General features: G+C 47.3%; 1 protein-coding gene across 5 annotated transcripts; it reads right to left on the reverse strand.

Annotated features, from left to right (window-relative positions):
* Positions 1-605: 605 nt before the first annotated feature.
* CDC42EP2 (CDC42 effector protein 2) lies at positions 606-18,413 on the reverse strand. 5 transcript variants are annotated; one of them, XM_053370070.1, is made up of 3 exons: positions 13,113-13,216; positions 1,881-2,083; positions 606-1,701 (listed from the first exon to the last, which is right to left on the reverse strand). In XM_053370070.1, the coding sequence occupies exon 3, from the start codon at positions 1,687-1,689 to the stop codon at positions 967-969; it is 723 nt and encodes a 240-aa protein (XP_053226045.1). In that variant the 5' UTR covers positions 1,690-1,701; positions 1,881-2,083; positions 13,113-13,216; the 3' UTR covers positions 606-966. The 5 variants fall into 5 exon arrangements, 4 of the variants coding, with proteins under 4 accessions (XP_053226045.1, XP_053226047.1, XP_053226049.1 ...); XM_053370072.1 differs by lacking the exon at positions 13,113-13,216 and adding an exon at positions 17,476-18,413 and having other exon boundaries at positions 606-2,083; XM_053370074.1 differs by lacking the exon at positions 1,881-2,083 and having other exon boundaries at positions 13,113-13,333.
* Between the last annotated feature and the right edge of the window lie 1,198 nt (positions 18,414-19,611).

Below are 19,611 nucleotides of genomic sequence, written 5' to 3' on the forward strand. Positions count from 1 at the left end.
ACACCCCATCTTTCTTCCATCAGAGAAGGAGAAACACACACAGGGGAAATGGAAATAGTATGAACTATGGACTAAGGTTCAGATCTCAGCGTTTCTAGTTAAAAGGATCAGGTAGCAAGTGATGGGAAAGGCACCTTCTCTGCTTAGGACCCTGCCATCCATCAGAGCAGATGATCCTGATCTAGATAAATAGTGTGATGTGTTATAAGGCAGCTCCCTAAACTGCACCAGCCACAGCCAACCTGTATGACTCAGAATCTTTTCCCATGAAATTCCAGCACAGGAATGCCTCCCTTAACTATTCATTAACTTGGCCATATTACCAGCTTAAGAACTTAAATGAGATATCCTGACTCCTGTTTACATTCCAACACTAGAAACACGGCTTCCTCCTCCCTCCAGCACAGGACGATCTGTGACGACTGCTCAGAGCGCCGTGCCGCCCTTCCCATCAATGAGCAGTGCAACATCGTCCCCGCCACTCCCACTATAAAGAATGTACAACAGCACACACCTCTTCACTGTTGAGGTTTTCTTCCCCAACCCATCAATTAACCATCAGCTTTTCAGAATCCACACCCATAACATTTGTTCACGAGGGTAACTTAACAGATGCTTATTAATTTATTGCTTTGCTTCCAATACAAGTTTCAGTAGAAGGGTGTGTTTTTATGTGTGTAGAGCCTGCCAAGAGCACACAAGACAGGGACCCATCTCAGCTTTTGTCGAAACGGAGTGCTGCATTGTAAGGAGGAAAGCCTGCATTCTGCAAGATGCTCTTTGAAAGCTGGGAGGAATTATATTACTAGTGAAGCTGCACCAAAGGATCTCACACAGGTGTGTGTGCACACATCCATGCCTGCACACGCACCCCAGTCACCCAATTTAACAGCAAAACATTCTCTTATGTACAAAAAGGCTGCGCTTTCAAAGTCACAGGTCCCCCTCCGCTGGCCGCCTTTCTCATTACGTCAGGATTTCCTGTCTGCCAGAATCCTGCAACGGAGCACCCACATCTGCTGTCTGGTGCTTCTCCATCACCTGCAGGACGTCGTCCAAAATTGACGGGCCCAAGTCCACGTGAAGGGAGAGCAGGGAGCCCGCATGGGACATGAAAGCCTTGTCTTTGTTTTCTTCCCCTGAGAACCCATTCACAGAGGCCGGGCACTTGCCGTTGGCGGTGCCAAGGGGTTCCGAAGTCCTAGCAGACACAGCACAGGGAGGACTCAGCGCAAGGTCATTCGTCTGGGGAGCGGCTTGGGCTTTGTCGTCGAGGTGCAGGCGCGGCGGTTTGGGCGGGGCTTGAGCAGAAGGCAGGGTCAGCGCCTGCAAGCCACCGATGACCGGCAGGGAGATGGCGTTTTTGAGGAGAGGGGAGGGGATGTCCGAAGGCGGCGGATCGTAACCTGAGATGGTAGCGGTCCTCGAGAACTCGAAGGGCACCATATACTGGCTGGTGCCACCTGGACTCACGTTGCCCTCTGTCCTGGGCAGGAGGTGGAACTTCCCTTGGAGAAATGAGATGTCACCAAACATGTCGTTCTCCCCACCGCTGCCAATATGAATCGTGTGCCGGAAGTCCCCTAGTGGTGGGCTGATCATGTCTGAAGAGAGGATGTCTCGCAGTTTCTCCTTCTTGCCCCTCCTGCTTCCTCTTTTCAGGTAGATGGGCACTTTGGTGGTGGACATCTTTGTCGACTGCTGTAAAGGAGGGGAGGGGGGAAGAAGAAGGGCCGTTCAGTGCTGGCGCTTCAGATTGAAAACAATCATCATCAAGTCAAAACCAGGCCGGTTAAAAGGTGAAGAGTCCTTGCAAGACAGGAGGTTATCAGCCACAATGGGATCGGCTTTCAGTCGGGCATGAGCCACTAAAAAATTACCTAGAGGTAAGTTGATTCTGCTGGCAGGACGTGACCTTACGAAGGATTCCCCGGCAGCTGTGCACCTGAGAAGTTCTCCAACGCAGAGGCCGAGCCACGGGAGATTCCAACAGAACTTCAAGAAGTCAATACAAGAGGGAAACCCCAGAGCCACCTCAGGCTGGATAAATTCCTTCCTTCATAACCAGAATCTGTGTGCAGTTCTGCTAAGGAAGAAGAAAAGAGTGATTGAAGTTAAGTTAAGAATTCTGTTTTAACAATCGTCCAGTTGTAATTTAAGCCCAACCATAGAGGGATGGACTACATCTCAAGGGTAGAGCATCTGCTTTGCATGCAGAAGGTCCCAGGTTCAATCCCTGATGGGGAATCCTATTCACCCAGAGGACCACGTTCCCTTCTGAGAACCCTATTTCCGTGGTGGGCGGGGCCAGAAGCAAAAGTGGGTGGAGCAATGAGCACACATTTTACCTTTGTGCAGCAGGCTAGTTTCTACACCAGGTGTTGGGAATCTTTGGCCCTCCAGGTATTGCTGAGCTACTATTCCCATCAGCCATCGCAAGCATGGCCAATGGCCAAGGATGATGGGAGTTGTAGTTTAGGAGTTTCTGTAGGGCTGAAGGTTCCCCCCTACATATTCTACACTCAACCCCTCTCTATCCTCCCTCCAGGCAAGCATTATCAGACTACATTCAGGCCAAGCAAAAACACGGCTGGTGAGGAGCATGGCCGGGGGAGAGTCCCGAGGACCACATAGGGAGGCTTGGAGGGCCACATCCATTCTCTAGGCCTGTGGTTCCTCATCCCTGAACTAAGAGCTCTCTTTGCTCACCTCATAAGGGCCAAATCTGAAACCTGTGTTGTTTGGGATTGGAAGGCTTTCTTGCTGCCTTGGGCCCGTCAAGGTCATCTCCCTCTCCTTCCCAGAATACCTTCAGGAAGGGCTGGCGTGACCAGGCAGGAGACACTTCCTATTCATCTGACCCCCTCCCCAGGCACAGATTGAGGAAAAGGAGCAGCAATGTCCCCATGAAGAGCCTGGCTGCTGGATCAGACCAAAGGCCAACAACAACAACAACAATATACACCATTAGGCACCAGGCCTTTGCCTGATTAAAACATTATACCCCTTTTAGATGTTTGTGGAAGGGGGTCCATCATCCCATTCTTACAGTGGCCAGCCAGCTGCCCATTGGGAGCCCCACTACACAGGACCTGAGGGCCAACAGCGCTCCCCCAGTTTTGAATTCCCAGTAACTGATAACTTTTGCTGCTCATTTTAAAACAGACTTTCTCTTCACTGTGTTTGTTCAGTTTTTCGAGCACCACTTAGAGGCAGAGGTGGCAATTAAGCAGCATACAGTGGTACCTCGGGTTAAGTACTTAATTCATTCCGGATGTCCGTTCTTAACCTGAAACTGTTCTTAACCTGAAGCACCACTTTAACTAATGGTGCCTCCTGCTGCCGCCGCGCCGCTGAAGCACGATTTCTGTTCTCATCCTGAAGCAAAGTTCTTAACCTGAAGCACTATTTCTGGGTTAGTGGAGTCTGTAACCTGAAGCATATGTAACCTGAGGTACCACTGTACCTGTTTTTGAAATAAATAACAACTAAAATGGCTGATCCCAGCGCCATTTGGCAGGGGCTCTGCTCCCCGAGGCATTAAAAAGCAAGGACACCCCAGTCCATGTGGCCTGGCCGGGTCTGAACAAGCGAGAGCGTTCTGCGGCCGACTCGAAACAGGTGGCTGCTCTGTCAGGGGTGGGCTGATGGATAAAGCGGCCTTTTGTCTGAGCGCCTGGCAGGGCGCTGGTGCACACCAAAGCCTCAAGAGCATTGGCTCGGCGCACTGCTGACAGAGCAGGTTATCACGAGCAACTGTTTAACGGACGAGCCAGGAAGGGAAGGATTTAAAAGGGGAAACGGGCCTCATTTGCAACAACCGCAGAAAAGCAATCCAGGCAGCTTTCTCTCTCTCTCTCTTTGCAAGCGGAGGGTACACAACAGAGAACAATACGCCAGCGGCTGAAAGAAGCTGGGCCCACAGCTCCGATGCGCTGCTTTGGACAATCGCCACTTGTTCTCTTGCCCCACCAAATGCCACACACAAACAGCCATGCCTCTGGGCTCAAAAGCACTGCTGCCGAGGTCACCAACCCAGAAAAAGCAGCACAGCTTGAAGCAACAGCAGCGGCAGATTTGAGGTTTTCCTCCAGACTTCCTCCAAAGAGGTTAGACGGGTCAGAGTTCATTGGTTAGAGCACCTGCTTTGCAGGCAGAAGGTATCGGGTTCAATTCCTGGTATCTCCAGGTAAGGTAAAGGTAAAGGGACCCCCGACTATTAGGTCCAGTTGTGGTCGACTCTGGGGTTGCGGTGCTGATCTCGCTTTATTGGCCGAGGGAGCCGGCGTACAGCTTCTGGGTCATGTGGCCAGCATGACTAAGCCGCTTCTGGCGAACCAGAGCAGAGCACAGAAACACCATTTACCTTCCCACCAGAGTGGTACCTATTTATCTACTTGCACTTGGACGTGCTTTCGAACTGCTAGGTTGGCAGGAACAGTCCTGACTCAAATCCAGGAGAGCTGCTGGCAGTTGGCGTGGACCAGGCTTCTCCAACCAGATGCCCACCGGGCGCTTTGGACTACAATGCCTATCAGCCCCAATCAGCAACTGTCAAGAATGATGGGAGATGTAGACCAACAGCATCCAAGGGGCACCAGGTTAGGAAAGGCAAGTGAAGGGCTTGGTATCAGGTGATCTTCTACATACCTAGGGCTTCATCTGCATCATAGATTTAAAGCTGTACGATACCACTTGAAACAGCCATGGCTTCTGCCAAAGAACCTTGGGAACTGTAGTTTGTTGAAGATGCCGAGAGTTGGTAGGAGACTCCCCTCACAGAGCCACAATTCCCAGAGTCCCCTGTGTAGAGGGATTGATTGTTAAACCACTCTGGGAATTGTAGCTCTGTGAGGGGAATAGGGGGCCTCCTATCAACTCGCAGCTCCCTTGACAACTCCCAGGATTCTTTGAGGAGAAAGTCCTGACTGGGTTTTTTGGGGGGGGCTTTGGGGGGAGAGCCATGATTCATCTTTAAATGTAAAGTGCAGATGGGGCCTAGGTCAGGCAGGGGGAGTGAACATCCACCTTTAAAAAGCCAAAAATATCCAGGGACTAACAAGGCTTCCCATTTATCCCTCCCCCACCCAATTAAAATTTTGCAAACCCACAAAAAGAGTGTATGGGGAATTTGCAAGGGATTTCGAAAGGTCCCCTGCCTCAGCAACCAACCCCACGTTCTTCCAAGATTCCACTAGGTGGCTGTGTAAGTCCAGGTAAGTCACATTTCTCAAAGGAGCAACTCCGGCTCCTCTCAAGAGCAACCACAAACCACCAACCAATTCTTTAAACCAGAGATAAGGAACCTGTGGCTCTGCCGATGCTGTTGGGCTTCCAACTTCCTTGATCTTTGCCCATGTTGTCTAGGGCAGATGGGAACTCTGTCGGTAGACCATGAGACAAGGAACAAATTCCAGTTCACGTTTGTCCCTTTAGAAAACGGACCATTTCAGGTTTACAGTTCAATTCAAGTTCGTCCCAATCATCCTCGGCAATTTTCTCCCTAGCATTCATAATGCTACAAGTTGCTGAGCTAAAGTGTAAAAAGGACTGAAGACTAAGGAAACGTCGGTGTAGTGGAAATGCGAATTGTTTCACTTATTTTATTTATTTATTTATTGCCAACAGTTATGCCCTTTCAGCTTAAAGGCTCACAAGAGACTAAAACCTGAAAAAACACAATAAGAGAATGAACTTGAACTAGAAACTGTCCCAAGTTCTACTGCAAAAAAAAGAGAGAGAACTTAATTCATGTTTAGTTCACCTGGCAATTATGGGAACTTTCAGGTGTAGTTCAGAGATTTTTTTGAACAAATTCAGCAAACTTCATTAGACCAAACTAGTTCATCCCAAGCACCGAGTACACCTATATCCAACCCTCGTCTCCAAAGACATCAGGGGAGACACTGGCTAACTTATCTGCCTCTTTGCAACAACCATAGGTGAGGATGAAAGAGACAGGCCAATTTGAACCTGGGTCTTCCAAATCCTATTCAGACACACTCTAACCCCCAGGCCACACTGGTTTGCAATCAGTTTAACTGGCACTGCTTCCTAATATTCTCTGTGCAAACTGAATCCCTATCAAGTTGCAGTTCTCTGACCAAAGACTAACTTCTGATTGGACATGCATAAGACTGGGACACTGAACCGTTATTAAGACGGTGGTGCAGTCGTGGCTTCCCATTCCAAGCTACTTGGGCACTGCACTCACCGCAGGTGTTGCTTCCAGGTGGCGTTCAATCGTATACCACCAAATTCAGGTTGCACAAGTCAATTTGGAGCTCTTGCACAACCAACACACTGTCCATCCCCACGCCACAGAAATCCAACACTTTGCAGAGAAAATGCATCAGAAAGTGTGGGATTAACCCTTGCTTGATGAAACGTCATCTAACCTCCCCACAAATCTGAACGAATGCTCAGCAAACAGGCCGCACGCTATCTAACCTTCCTGCAAACAGATCAGGATGAATGTCCCACATTTTCACCCATAAGGAAATGTACTTTCATCCTTTGTAACCTTTTGCCTCCCCCCATCCTTCCCTCCTTTGGTTCTCTCCCCATCAATGAATTTTAGATTGTGATATCAGCCAATCTAAAATTGTCCATGGGGTATCACCTCCGGCCAAGGTACAACAGATAACAGCAACAATCAGCGGAAAGAAAGACGTAACATCTTGCAAGGACAGGAAGAAATACCAAGGACAATATAATTGCCACCCACAAGAAGAACAAGGATACAGTTTGAGTTCCTCACTTGAAGTTTTATAAATCATTTAATGTGTCAACACGAATAGAAGTTATTAATACTGCAGTGGTTGAATAACGGATTATTATGATGACCGGAATGTAATTAAAACTGATGAGATTTCGGAACGCAGAAATAAAGAAAATCATCAAATCTAGCACGTGGGGCCCCCCACTCTAACTATATTACATAATTCACTAATTGAATGATTCTTATTAATAACTGTATTATAAATTGGTATTGTTATAATGAGGCTATTATTGGACTGCAATTGAAAACTAATAAAAAATTATTACAAAAAATAATAATATTGGAACGGGGTGCCAAATTGAATAAAATATGGGGGGAGGAGGTAAACTGCACACTACATAATCAATCGCATGACGCAGTGCACAGACACCTTTTTAATGGCAACACTCATCAACTTATGGGGAGGGCGAAGGGACCTCAAGCCCTAGGAGTCAGCTCCTATGGATTGGAAACAGCTCAGGGCAGGGACCCCGCCTTTGCTGCTTATGTTATAGTGAGCTGTGCACCAATTAATGGTGCTGAATTAACGCAGCACAAAGGAAGCGAGAGCAGGTGGCAACAGCAGCAGCAACAAAGGCTTGCAAGTGATCATGAAAGCACTTTTTGAGCAGTTTGAAGATGCACCTCGAGGTGTCAGAGCAGCTGCACAGAGGGAGAACAAGAATGAGATGGGCAGACACTTGCTATGGGGTTGTTTTAGCCTGGAGAAATGGCGGCCTGACATTCTTCAAAGACCTGAAAGGCTGCCATATAAAAAGAAGGCAAAGACTTCATCCAAAGGGTGCAGCAGGACTAGATTTAAAATGAGCTGAAGTTAGAAAGGAGATTTTGGTTGAACTTTGGGGGCGGGGCTCTCCTTTTTACTGTGCATTAGTGATTGTTTGCGCTCACGATGGAAGTTACCCGCGATTCCACTTTCAGGACAATTTGCACCCACCAAAGCTGCAGAGCAGCTTTCCAATCGGGGAATGTCCCATAACTTCCTGCTGAAATTCTGTAACTTTTCGTACCGCAAATGTACCAGAGGGTAGGGGGCCCATTGTCCCGTTCTGGGGCTGGTCCACACTTCCGCTCTGTCCGTGACTAGAAAGCACAAGTCCAAGCTGTTTCATGCTTGACCCACCCTTTCTAGTCATAGGCCTGAGTGGTTTTCCCCTTGCCCCACTCCTTAGGGGAAACCTGTTCTTCAGTGCTAAACCAGAGCAAACTCAAATTGCTGTTTGCTCTGATTGAGCGCTAAAGAGCACTTTCCCCCAGGATGAAAACAGCAGGACGAGAGGCAGTGTGGATGAGCCCCTTGTTGCACTATAGCTCAAAGTGCGCCCTTGCAGACAACAGTGGAATGATGTGGCCTGTATAAATCCACTATCATTGCATCAATGAAATGTTGCACAATGCACTCGTAAAGGGCGGTCAGAATACTCTTTATTACTGATCCTTTATTACTATGTTATTAGATTAGCATTTTAGATATTTTTAATTATACAGTATTTTTTTTAAATTCTGGTTTTAGTTTTTTCATTTGCTGTATCAAGATGTCATCAGATGTCAAGGAGATAAAGAACTACACAGCTTCTAGAAGACATCTAAAGGCAGCCCTGTATCGGGAAGTTTTTAATGTTTGACACTTTACTATGTTTTTATATGTGCTGTAAACTGCCTAGAGTGGCTGGGGAAACCCAGCCAGATGGGCAGGGTATAAATAATAAAATTATTATTAGGTTTTTTTTAAGGTAAAAAGCCACTGACAAATTAATAATAATAATAATAATAATAATAATAATAATAATATGGTAGCTTCCTAGTCCTACCACTAACTGCCTAGAAATCTGCCAGGAATCCATATCTACTTTCTGCATGCTATGTCAGTGGAAGTCTTCCAGCAGAGGCTTGACCAAGCTCTCATGGGGTGCCCTTCGCCTGGATTTCCTGCCTCAAGCAGTGGAATGGGCTGTATGAGGCCTCCTTCAACTTTAGAGTCCTGTGAATCAGTGTTAGAAACTCAGATACATGGCTCCTTAAACCAGGGCTTAAGGCTACAGCCACCAAAACGGAATGTCTAGTTACCATTTTGGGACCAGACAGCTCAAAAGTCATATTTTTTAATACGACTTTTTGATTTCTGAAATTCGCTCCGATAAAATATCACGGATAGAATTTTACACGTTGTGTTGTTAGTGTGTGAAAACAGGCAAGAACCAAGGATCCCCAGGCATGATGGTGAAGACATCAGGCGCCATCCTAGCGCCCAGGTATTTTCACTTGGATGCTGCTGTCTGTGAAAAGCAATATTGGGAGGCTGTGAAACTGCAGCAAAATGTGCTCAACTCCTTCCCTGCAGACTGTTTCTTTCTGATCCAAGCCGCCTTTCCGCTTGCTAGCACTCATGACAGCTAAATAAACCCCCACATGGTCAGAGGCTTTATACTGCTGACCAACAGAGGATGAGGGACACATGAACGGCAGAAGGCTACTGTCTCCATGCTCTGCTTAGATGGATTTCCTGGAGGCATTTGGCCAACCACGGGTTAGAAACAGGATACTGGACATCTAAGAGAATTGGGTGACCTATTCCAATAGGAACCTCCATACTCAGATGCAGTCCATCTCCAAGAACCCAGGTGTTAGGGAGATGAACAACAGAGAGTGGCTAAAGCAGTCTGAACACTTGCAAGCAGAACACAAATGTTAAAAACCACCATCAAATCACAGCTCACCTCCATTTATACAGGTGTGTTCTCCTGCAATTTGTTTTTCTTCCCCCTATGAAAAAAACAACCCTGAAGTTTCATGAGGACCAGCACCTTAAACCAACCTGATCTGTGATTTTTACTGTGCAGTAAAAACTTTGTTTTTTTAGGAGATCCCATGTAAAAATTCTAGAGACTCCGTTTTCATTTTACCACACCTGATGTTTATCTAGCTCCCTTGGGAAAGTGATGGGGGGGGTGTTTGTCTGTCAGCAGGTAAGGAGATGGGGAGAGCAGGGCGCACTGCCTCCAAATGTGCCCACAGGTCCAAACATGCCAACCACCCATGTTTCCTGCTTTTACCACTGTTCCCATTCGAAGCACAGGAGGACTCCCATATGAGTACATAAAGACATATGCACAGGGAGAGAAGCATGGGAACCCATGGGAATTTTCCCCTGACAAGGATGCAGGCAGAGCAAAACACTGAATGAAGAGAGCAGGCTAACACCTCACAAAACCAACAATAATTTTCCCCGTACATTTGCCTAGCAACTGAAAACGCTTACAAAGAGAAGGCTTCCATCCAGCTTCCTCTGCCCCCCTCTCCCAGCCATATGTCATTTATGTGCCGTGCCCAGTTAGCCCACCCACCGACCCCTCTGTATCCATTTCAGACTTCCCACAGCCCAAGTAGCATCCAAAGATAGCTCCAGCAGAGGGGAGCGGGTTTCTAAAGTTACAAAGCAGCTCCCCGCCCTCCGCCAAGGTATTGTCCAATCTAAGACCCTGATGCAAGTTTCACGTGTGCTCACCTGTTCTGTCAAATCAATGCCGTTCAATTCGGATGGGTCTTTAATAGCTGGGCAGCAATGGACAGGACTATACATTGGGGCAACTTGGAGAGGGGGTGAAAGTAGGGTGGACACTTGCAGAGGGCTTTATATAGCCCAGAAGATGAATCTCTGGGGGGTCTGGTGGTGAGGAGAGAGAGAGAGAAAGCACTACAATGACGCCAGCTTCTAAACCCGAGAGTTTATAGTTACTCTACCAGGCCTGGAAGCTCAGAGACGCCCTCCTGACCACCACACCCCTGTTGTAAAAGGTCCAAGATTTATTTCACACACACACACACACACACACACACACACACACACGTAGCTGCCAGGTTCCATTCCTTAAATACAGAGAGGTGTGGAAAGCCGGGCCAAGACAGATGGGAACAGACATGTCTGCTTGCCATCTGGCCAGTTTTTAATTTATATTTAAGAGAGAGAGATTGGTTGTTGTTTTTCACTTTTCTTTTTTTTAAAAAAAAGAGATCTGTCTTCTGCCCCTGTATTATTCCAGAATTATCACAGTTAAAACAAAACAAAACAGAAACAGCTGACATTACATGATCAAGTGTTCCTTTCTAAAATGCAAAGTGCCAGGGTTTCCAACGTACCCAGCAAAGCCCAGCCCGGGCTGCTCTTATGCCTTCTACTTACTTCATTTGCTTCCCAGAATAAATATCCCCTGGGCTACTTGCAAACAAGGCAATGGGCTGCATCCAATGCTATTCCTACTCAGAGGAGACCCACTGAAGTTAATGAGGATGAGTAACTTGGGCCCATTCGATTCTCTGGGAAGAACTTAGCTGAACACAACCCAATATTAAAAACAGTACGCTATCGTAAAAAACAATAAAAGAAAGCAAGGCAGTCAAGGATAGGAAGAAATGAGGAGGGGAAATTGTTCACATGAGCTGGATGAGCATCTAAGTGCAGGTAAGGGTGAACGAAATGAATAAAATGGGATCGGCACACTAGGGATACAAGGAACAGCTAAAGCAGCTTTTGCCAGCCTGATGCCACCCAGATGGTTTGGACCAGTAAAAAACATCTGGAGGGCACACAGTTGACAAAGATTGGGCCAAAGCATTTTTGACAGAGGTGGAGAAACTTTTTTTCTAATGAGGGCAACGTTCTGGGCAAGGAGAAAACTTGCCAGGGGCACATGAGGGTGGAGTTGGCACCAAGAAAAATGGGAAGAATAGCCCTTTCTCTCTTTTTCCACCATCTCCTTTCCTCTCGCCCTTTTACCACCCCATCCATCCAATTTTTCCCCACTGCCACCTGCATGAAATTAGACTGATGGCCAAATGTGGCCCTCAGGCTGCCTCCACCCTCAATTTAGTGCTGTGTAGCTTAGAAAGAGACAACAGGAGAGGGGAGAGGGAGAGATATATCTTGGGTCACCTAATAAAGTTTGACAGGCAGCACATTGAGAATGAGACACTTCTTTGCACAGCATGTTTAACTTAGTAGAAACTCCGGCCACAAGATGTTGCAATGGCAGGGACCACTGCCCAAAATGGCTGGGGTGCGGGGAAGACGCAATAAATTCCGGGTTGGGGGGGGTTATCAGAGGCTATGAGTCAGGATTGTTAAATAGAACCTCCCCGTCTGCTAAAAGAGAAATAGCAAAAAATAAATAAAGCGGGAAGGGGCTGTTGAATTTGCACCCTGTTATCAGGATTACCAGGGAGATCTGAGCAGCATCTGTCAGGAATAAGACTGGGGTCGTCCTCGCGTAAAAATAAGGCCCACTGGACTCAACGGGTCTTCCTTCCGGATAGATATGTACAGGATTGTATCACTGGTGGACCTTTTTGCAAGTTTTCTGCGACCCTCCTTAGATCCGGTTGCTTCTGCTGCTGCGGCTATAGACACAGGAGCAGAGGCTGGTAAAGGTTGTTGGCAAAAAGTTGCCGGATGCAAAGTGAAGTTCTCTGCTTCGCACCCCCCCCCCGTTGCTCAGGGAGGGGCTAGGAAGTAAGCAAACCCTACCAGCCGCTCTCCGCGCTCCTTCCAGTAAACTCTCATTCTTATGGCACACGTTGAATGTTGGATCCCCGGCGGGGAAGCTGGGAGATCCCGAAGCCAAGCTCTGTATCCTCCTTAGACACCCCGCGCCCGCCCCGCCGCGTGGCTCCCTAACCATTGCGCGCAACGCCCGCCGCAAAACACACACACACATCCCGTTCTAATTAATCTAGAATGATCTCAAACCCGCCAACTCTTGACATCTCCAAGGGGTAAGAAGCAAGGAAGTGAAGGCACCTCTAACGACTCAGGAGCAGCTAACCCAAAACAGCACCCCCACCCCCCAAAAACTTCCCACCCCGCCCAGTATATATCTTTTAAAAAACGGTGTTCATACTTTGCGACTGGGTCTGTGCTGGAGAATGTGGAACGATCAACGCGGAAGAAGGGTCGGGAGTGAACAGAGTCGGGTAGAAGGAAAAGAGAGGTCCCCCGGTTAGATTTTTACCAGGTAGGAACTGCAACCCTTGGGCCTCTGAACATGTGCAGAGTGCCTTCCCCAAACACTGCAAATCCTCCTCTCCCTACAACACCAGCAGCATAAGTTGGGCAATCCCTGAACCCCGGCATCTCTTCAGGGCGTTGTCAATGGGATGGATCCCCACCCAAGAGCCCACAATGATCTGGATCCCCACATAAATACAGAGCCCCCCTAAAGATCTTGCGGGTCAGGGACGCAGCTTTTAACCAGGTCTCCCTTCCACCCCCGAACACTCCGTATTTTTGAAGGCAGTTTCCTCGTTCTCCGCTGCCAATGCGAAGCCGTTTACTCACCCCGGGCTCGCAGCTGGGCGGCGCCGGCTGCTCCTTTTCCTGCGGCAACTGACGAGCAAAGAAGGAGCGAGCTCCACTAGCCTGCAATTGCCACCCACCACAAAGCCCCGCCTCCCCGAGGCCACCAGCCAATCCAAGGCGGCTGCTCTGAGCCGCAAGCCCCGCCCTTCTCTCAGACTCCTCCCCTCGTCGCTTTTCTGCTTTTTTCTTTTCTAAATTGCATATTGCAACAGTCTTTTAAGGAAGCGAAACCCCTGGGCTTGTTGTGACCCAAGAGCCCCTGAGCGTGTGCAGAGGAACTTTGATTTTCACTGCAGCCGAAGAAGGCTACAGTACAGTGGTACCTTGGGTTACATACGCTTCAGGTTACATACGCTTCAGGTTACAGACTCCGCTAACCCAGAAATAGTACCTCGGGTTAAGAACTTTGCTTCAGGATGAGAACAGAAATCATGCAACGGCGGCGCAGGAGGCCCCATTAGCTAAAGTGGCGCTTCAGGTTAAGAACAGTTTCAGGTTAAGAACAGACCTCCAGAACAAATTAAGTACGTAACTAGAGGTACCACTGTACTTACAATCCCAGACTTTCCTCCAGAGGAAAAGACGGTAGTTCAGCGCTGACCGCAGGGGCTTTTTGGGTTGCAGAAAACCCAAATTCAAGCTCAGGAATGTCAAAATAGAAAAGCAGCCTGTGATGGGAAAGACCCGTCTCTGTGATCCTGGATAGCTGCAGCCAGAAAGAGTGGGAAATCCTGAGCTATATAGCTTCCTGTGTGTCCTGTAGACACACAGCTTGGAAATTCAAGAGGAGGTATTTGTTTTCCTGCTTTCATGGGGTTTTAAGTTGCCTTCTTCAGGTGTAGTCAAAGTTCCTCTGCACATGCTCAGGGGCTGTGATATGTTAAGCAGTAACAACCAAAACAAGATCCTTGAAAAAGCGTGGCACACCCCCAAGTAATCACATCCTGGGTTGTTGGTTTGAGCTCCACGTTGGGCAAAAGATTCCTGCATTGTAGGGGGTTGAACCCTCACGGTCCCTTCCAACTCTACAATTCTATGAACTCCCACAAACATGAAATTCGGAGTCCAATCAGAATGCACTATTCTGGGTAGACGACATCCCTGATACGGCTCTTTCTAATCGTTCCCTTAACACAGGTGCCCTGCACCAGACACCTGCTGCCTGTCCATGAAAGAAAGGGAGCTCTGAAAACCCAAAAGCGGATACAGTGGTACCTCGGGTTACATATGCTTCAGGTTAAAGACTCCGCTAACCCAGAACTAGTACCTCAGGTTAAGAACTTTGCTTCAGGATGAGAACAGAAATTGTGCTCCGGCGGCACGGTGGCAGCAGGAGGCCCCATTAGCTAAAGTGGTGCTTCAGGTTAAGAACAGTTTCAGGTTAAGAACAGACGTCCGGAACAAATTAAGTACTTAACCTAAGGTACCACTGTACAATGAGGCAGCCTCACCCATGTTAAATCAGGTTCAGACCGTGGGCCCTTCCACACTTCCACTTCTCCTATGATTTGACGTGATGTCAAGTTACAGGTCTGTTCGAGAGGGTTTGGGGGTTTTTTTGTTTGTTTTGTCCCACTGCTTTTGCCAGGAAAACCCGTTGTTTACTGCTGAATGGGAACAAATGCCAATCTGCAGAAAACCCGATGGACATTTGTTCCAATTCAGCAGTAAACAGCGGGTTTTCCTGGGGAAAGCGGTGGGACCAAAAAAAAGAACCCTCTCAGACCCATGACTTGAAATCACGCTGGGATAGCTCAGTTGGTAGAGCATGAGTGTCTTAATCTCAGAGTTGTGGGTTTGAGCCCCACACTGGGTGAAAGATTCCTGTGTTGCAGAGGGTTGGACTAGATGACCCTCAGGGTCTCTTCCAACTCTACAACTCTATGATTCTGTGACAAACAGAAGCGTAGATGGGCCCTGAGTCATGGAACCTGTGCTTTAGCCGCTGACCCTGTTTCATCACACGGCAGGTTACTGGAACACCAAGGTGATGTGCGTCAACGGCTCACAGCTCACCATTAATTCGGCAGTGACACAAGTGCCTCGGCAGGAGTGCCAGTTATATCTGCCGGAAAATCCCCCGGAGCATTCTGGAATCCATCAGTCAAAGGGTCCCCTGTCCTTGCAGAATTGGAGTAGCTACATTCAGCACAAACGTCCTCAACAGGGAACGGCAACAGACTCATAGGAGCCTCCTGATCGGCAGAGTATTACCATTCCACTCAAGGGTTAAGTATATGCCCAGCTAGGTTTGTTGGACCATTGATATACTGAGAGAGCCCCATGGTTGACATGGAGGCCAGGAAGTCCCACGCTAGCCCATTTGAGGCAGCCTTGGGGGCCCCATTAACTACAAGCCCCTAAATCTGGGATCCGCTCTAAACCTGTGCCAGAGTTTTGCAAGCGTTTTGCAGCAAAAAAACCCCACATTTTGCAATGAAAACTCCGCAGCTGGGTCACCATAAAGGCACCCAGCCCACCTGCCCAGCTATATCCTCCTTCCATTGTCAGAGGCACAGGTAAAGAAGCACCTTGAACTTTTGCAGAAGGGGGGAATTAAACTGGAGTTCCTGAATTCAGTACAGTACTGTGTTATTATCAGTTTAAGCCCCGATGCTATAGAACTGTGTTAGATTCAGAAGTGGGAAACTCACATTCAGATCCTCATAGTTATGCAACTCAGTGGGTGGCCTTTGGGGGAAAGTCCGTTTCTGGGCTAGACCACCCTCACAGGGCTGTTGTGAAGATAAAATGCAATTAAGGGATATGTTTTTAAAGCCCTCAGGATATTGGGTGTGGAAAGATTGTCTCCGTAAATAATATTTGGGTGTGTCTGAAGTTGCAGCTTTGTGGATCTAGAGTTGGTAACTTATAATCTTTCAAGTTAAGAATGGACAGGGTGGAAAATTACTGCATAGTGGAATCTAAGAGGCCGAGCCTGCAATTCTACACACACTTACATGGGAGTAAATCCCACTGAACGCCACGGGACTCATGTCTAAGTAAACATGCATAGCACACAACAGTGGTGCTTTTTCAACCTCTATTTATTCTTATGTAGATAAAAGCATTTATAAACCATTTAATATTTTTCAAAATCCAAACCTCTCCCCTTTCATTTTTGAAATTATTTTTATTAACAACTTCTAATAATATACATATGTACATACATATATAAAGAAGGAATATAATAATAATACAATCTATTGCTTTAATTCACAATCAGTGCTTATGAACAAAAAAAATTGAGTAATTATTAATAATTAATTTCCAAACTTATTATAATACTATTTCTACAAAATTCCTAATAGACTATATGGTTCAACATCTTGTATTTTGTTCCACTAGTACATAATAAAGATATTCCATTTTTGAATGTTTTTATCATGTTGTCTTCCTTTTCTCTGATTAAATTTGTCAGCTTTATAATTTGAACAACCTCCCATGCCCCAGCTGTTGGGGGACTGGATTCCCCCCCCCCCCAGTTATAACTAATTACCATGTTAATAAATGTGAAACCAGATGTCTGTCTTACAATAAAAACAAATCATTAACAACAAAAAGGAAAGCTAATGGGTTAATTACACAGGAGGATGCTTGAAACTAAATATGGACTAGGCATGCCCATAAAACTGTATCTCCCAATGTCAGGGAGCTAACTTTAAAACTATTGCACAAGTGATACACCACCACCCTGAGGAAACTGTTCTTTATGTCTCTTAGAACATTTTCTTCCCCTTTGGAGGGGGTGCCAACTTATTGGTACATATGTGGTGGGAATGCTCTTGTGTACCAACATTTGGGGTGAGAGTGGTCCAGGAAATATACTCCATCGCTCTTCACAGGGAGCACTGGACGGATTTTCATGGGGTGGCATAAGATCCATAGCATCAGAGAATAGGGCAAGCTGCTCTTTCGGGAGGGGGGGGTAATGCCAAAGTTGAGGGTGGCCTGTAGGCAGAAAAGGACACTTTTGAATCAGTTTGGTTTCTGTTTATTAACTTTGGTAATGTAGTGGAACACAGTTGCTTGCTGTCAAAAGCGTATGCTACCCTATTTTTCCTCCCTTACCCTAAAAACACAAGAGCTCTGCTGGATGAGGCCAAAGGCCCATCTAGTCCATCACCGTGTTCTCACCAAATGCCAGCCAGATGCCCCTGGGAAGCCTGCAAGCTGGAGATGGGGAAACACCTGTGATTCGCCCACCTGCAATTCCCAACAACCAGCATTCAGAAGCCTCTGATAGTAGAGGTAGAGCATTGCTGTCATGGCTAGTAGCCATGCATGGACCTCTGAGACTTCTAGACTAAACCTCTGAACCTCCAAGCCACCAGAAAGCTACCTCATCTCAGATCAGATCGCTGGTTCATCTACTATAATTTTGCCTGCTCCAGGGGTAGCCAACATGGTCTCTTCCAGATATTGTGGGCTATAGCTCTCATCAGCTCCAGCCAGCATGGCTAATGGCCAGGGATGAGATCTCTATGCACGCAAAAGGGAGAAAAACAGAAATGGTCCAATAATGTGTGTGTGTGTGTGTGTGTGTGTTTGTGTGTGTGTGTATTAGCTGTACATAGTCTTAAGTCGACTGTGCTCCTACTTTTCACCTCCAGACAACTTACTTGCATTGTCTGTATGCTTTTGTACACAGATATAGTAAAGCAGTGATGTCTGGTTTTGTTTTGTTTTTGGTTAACCAGGGGAGCAGAATTTAGTTTTCTGTTTTCGTTCTGCTTGAGTTTAAAAAGGTAAAGGTAAAGGTACCCCTGCCCGTACGGGCCAGTCTTGACAGACTCTAGGGTTGTGTGCTCATCTCACTCTATAGGCCGGGAGCCAGCGCTGTCCGCAGACACTTCCGGGTCACGTGGCCAGTGTGACAAGCTGCATCTGGCGAGCCAGCGCAGCACACGGAACGCCGTTTACCTTCCCACTGGTAAGCGGTCCCTATTTATCTACTTGCACCCGGGGGTGCTTTCGAACTGCTAGGTTGGCAGGCGCTGGGACTGAGCAACGGGAGCGTACCCCGCCGCGGGGATTTGAACCGCCGACCTGACGATCGGCAAGTCCTAGGCTCTGTGGTTTAACCCACAGCGCCACCCGCGTCCCCTGCTTGAGTTTAGTCGTACAATATTTATTTAAAAATCCAATTATAAATTTAAAATCGGCAGGATATATACCCTGTAACCCTCCTCCATTTCTCAAACGGCTGTCATTCAGATGGTTCTTATTTTTAGGCAGAGCCAAAATACATGTTCAGCATCCCAGGGCAGATCCCTGAGCCCCTCAATGGGGCAACTGCTCAGTGGATTGGGCCCCTAATCTTTGCATATTTCCCACACTGTTTACCCAGATGGCGGGAGGAGGGAAGGTGGAATTAAAATTGCTTTTTGCCTGCTTAATCAGCCGCCTGAAACCGATTAAGAGGCTGTTAATGCACATATTCACAGGGAGTAAAGGAGAAAGTGAGAGAGTTCTAATTAAAATGCCGCACGTTTTAAACCTGTGATTAATGCATTGACCTGCTGCTGGTTCGCTGCCATCTCCTCTTCTTGGTGTGTCAGTACAATAGAGGGAGTCAATGTGAATGTTGACAAACAGGCCCGGCCATGAGCAATAGGTGGATTTCCACTAGCTCGCCTGCTCTCTGTGGTTTCTCCTGCTCTCTTCCTTTTCAGCAGGGAGGGTCAATGTTTAATTGCATTTCAAAATTTCCCTTCCTCATTACAATTTCCTAAACTACCTAAAATGACCCTGTTGGGTCAGGCTCACGCTCCGTCTAGCTCAGCAACTACACACACTGGATGAGACGTAGCAGGGCAGGATGGCAATATCCTATTGACTAACTGTGTGAACTCAGTCCTCTAAGCATGGGTCCTTCTGCAGAGTCAGGACAGACAAAAGAAAGTTATTCGTTACACAACTGTGGAATTTGCTCCCACGGTTAAAGAGAGGCTCTGTCTAACAGGGAGGTGTGGTTTGCTAATCTTGTTTGTGTTTTTCCTTCTATTTATGATGGAACTTGGGAATCTGCTCCCACCAGAGGCAGTGATGGCCATCAATTGAGTGGCTTTAAAAGATGATTAGACAAATTCAAGGTGGATATTAGGCGATCAGTGGCTATTAGCCACAATGGTTATGTTTTCCCTCCACTGTAAGAATGGGGATCATAAGTGGGAAGAGTGCCGCTTCTGGGCTTCCTATATGGGGCATCTAATTGGCCACTATGAGAACAGGATGCTGGAGTAGATGGGCCTTTGGCATGATCCAGCAACACCCTTTTTATGTAGCCAAAATGGAAGTTCCCATTCATAAGAGGAAAGTAACAGGAGGCTAGGGGAAATCCCACAGTTGTAGTACATTTTTTGTTAAAGGAGGGGAGGGGAACCACCCTAAAGTGGGGCAGGGGACCCCAAATGATGACTAAGCATGCTCAGTGAGAGCATATTTGGGGGGGGTGTGCGTGGATAGAATACAGGAG

This window comes from Podarcis raffonei, chromosome 16 (genome assembly GCF_027172205.1).
Source record: "Podarcis raffonei isolate rPodRaf1 chromosome 16, rPodRaf1.pri, whole genome shotgun sequence".
NCBI lineage: Eukaryota > Metazoa > Chordata > Lepidosauria > Squamata > Lacertidae > Podarcis > Podarcis raffonei.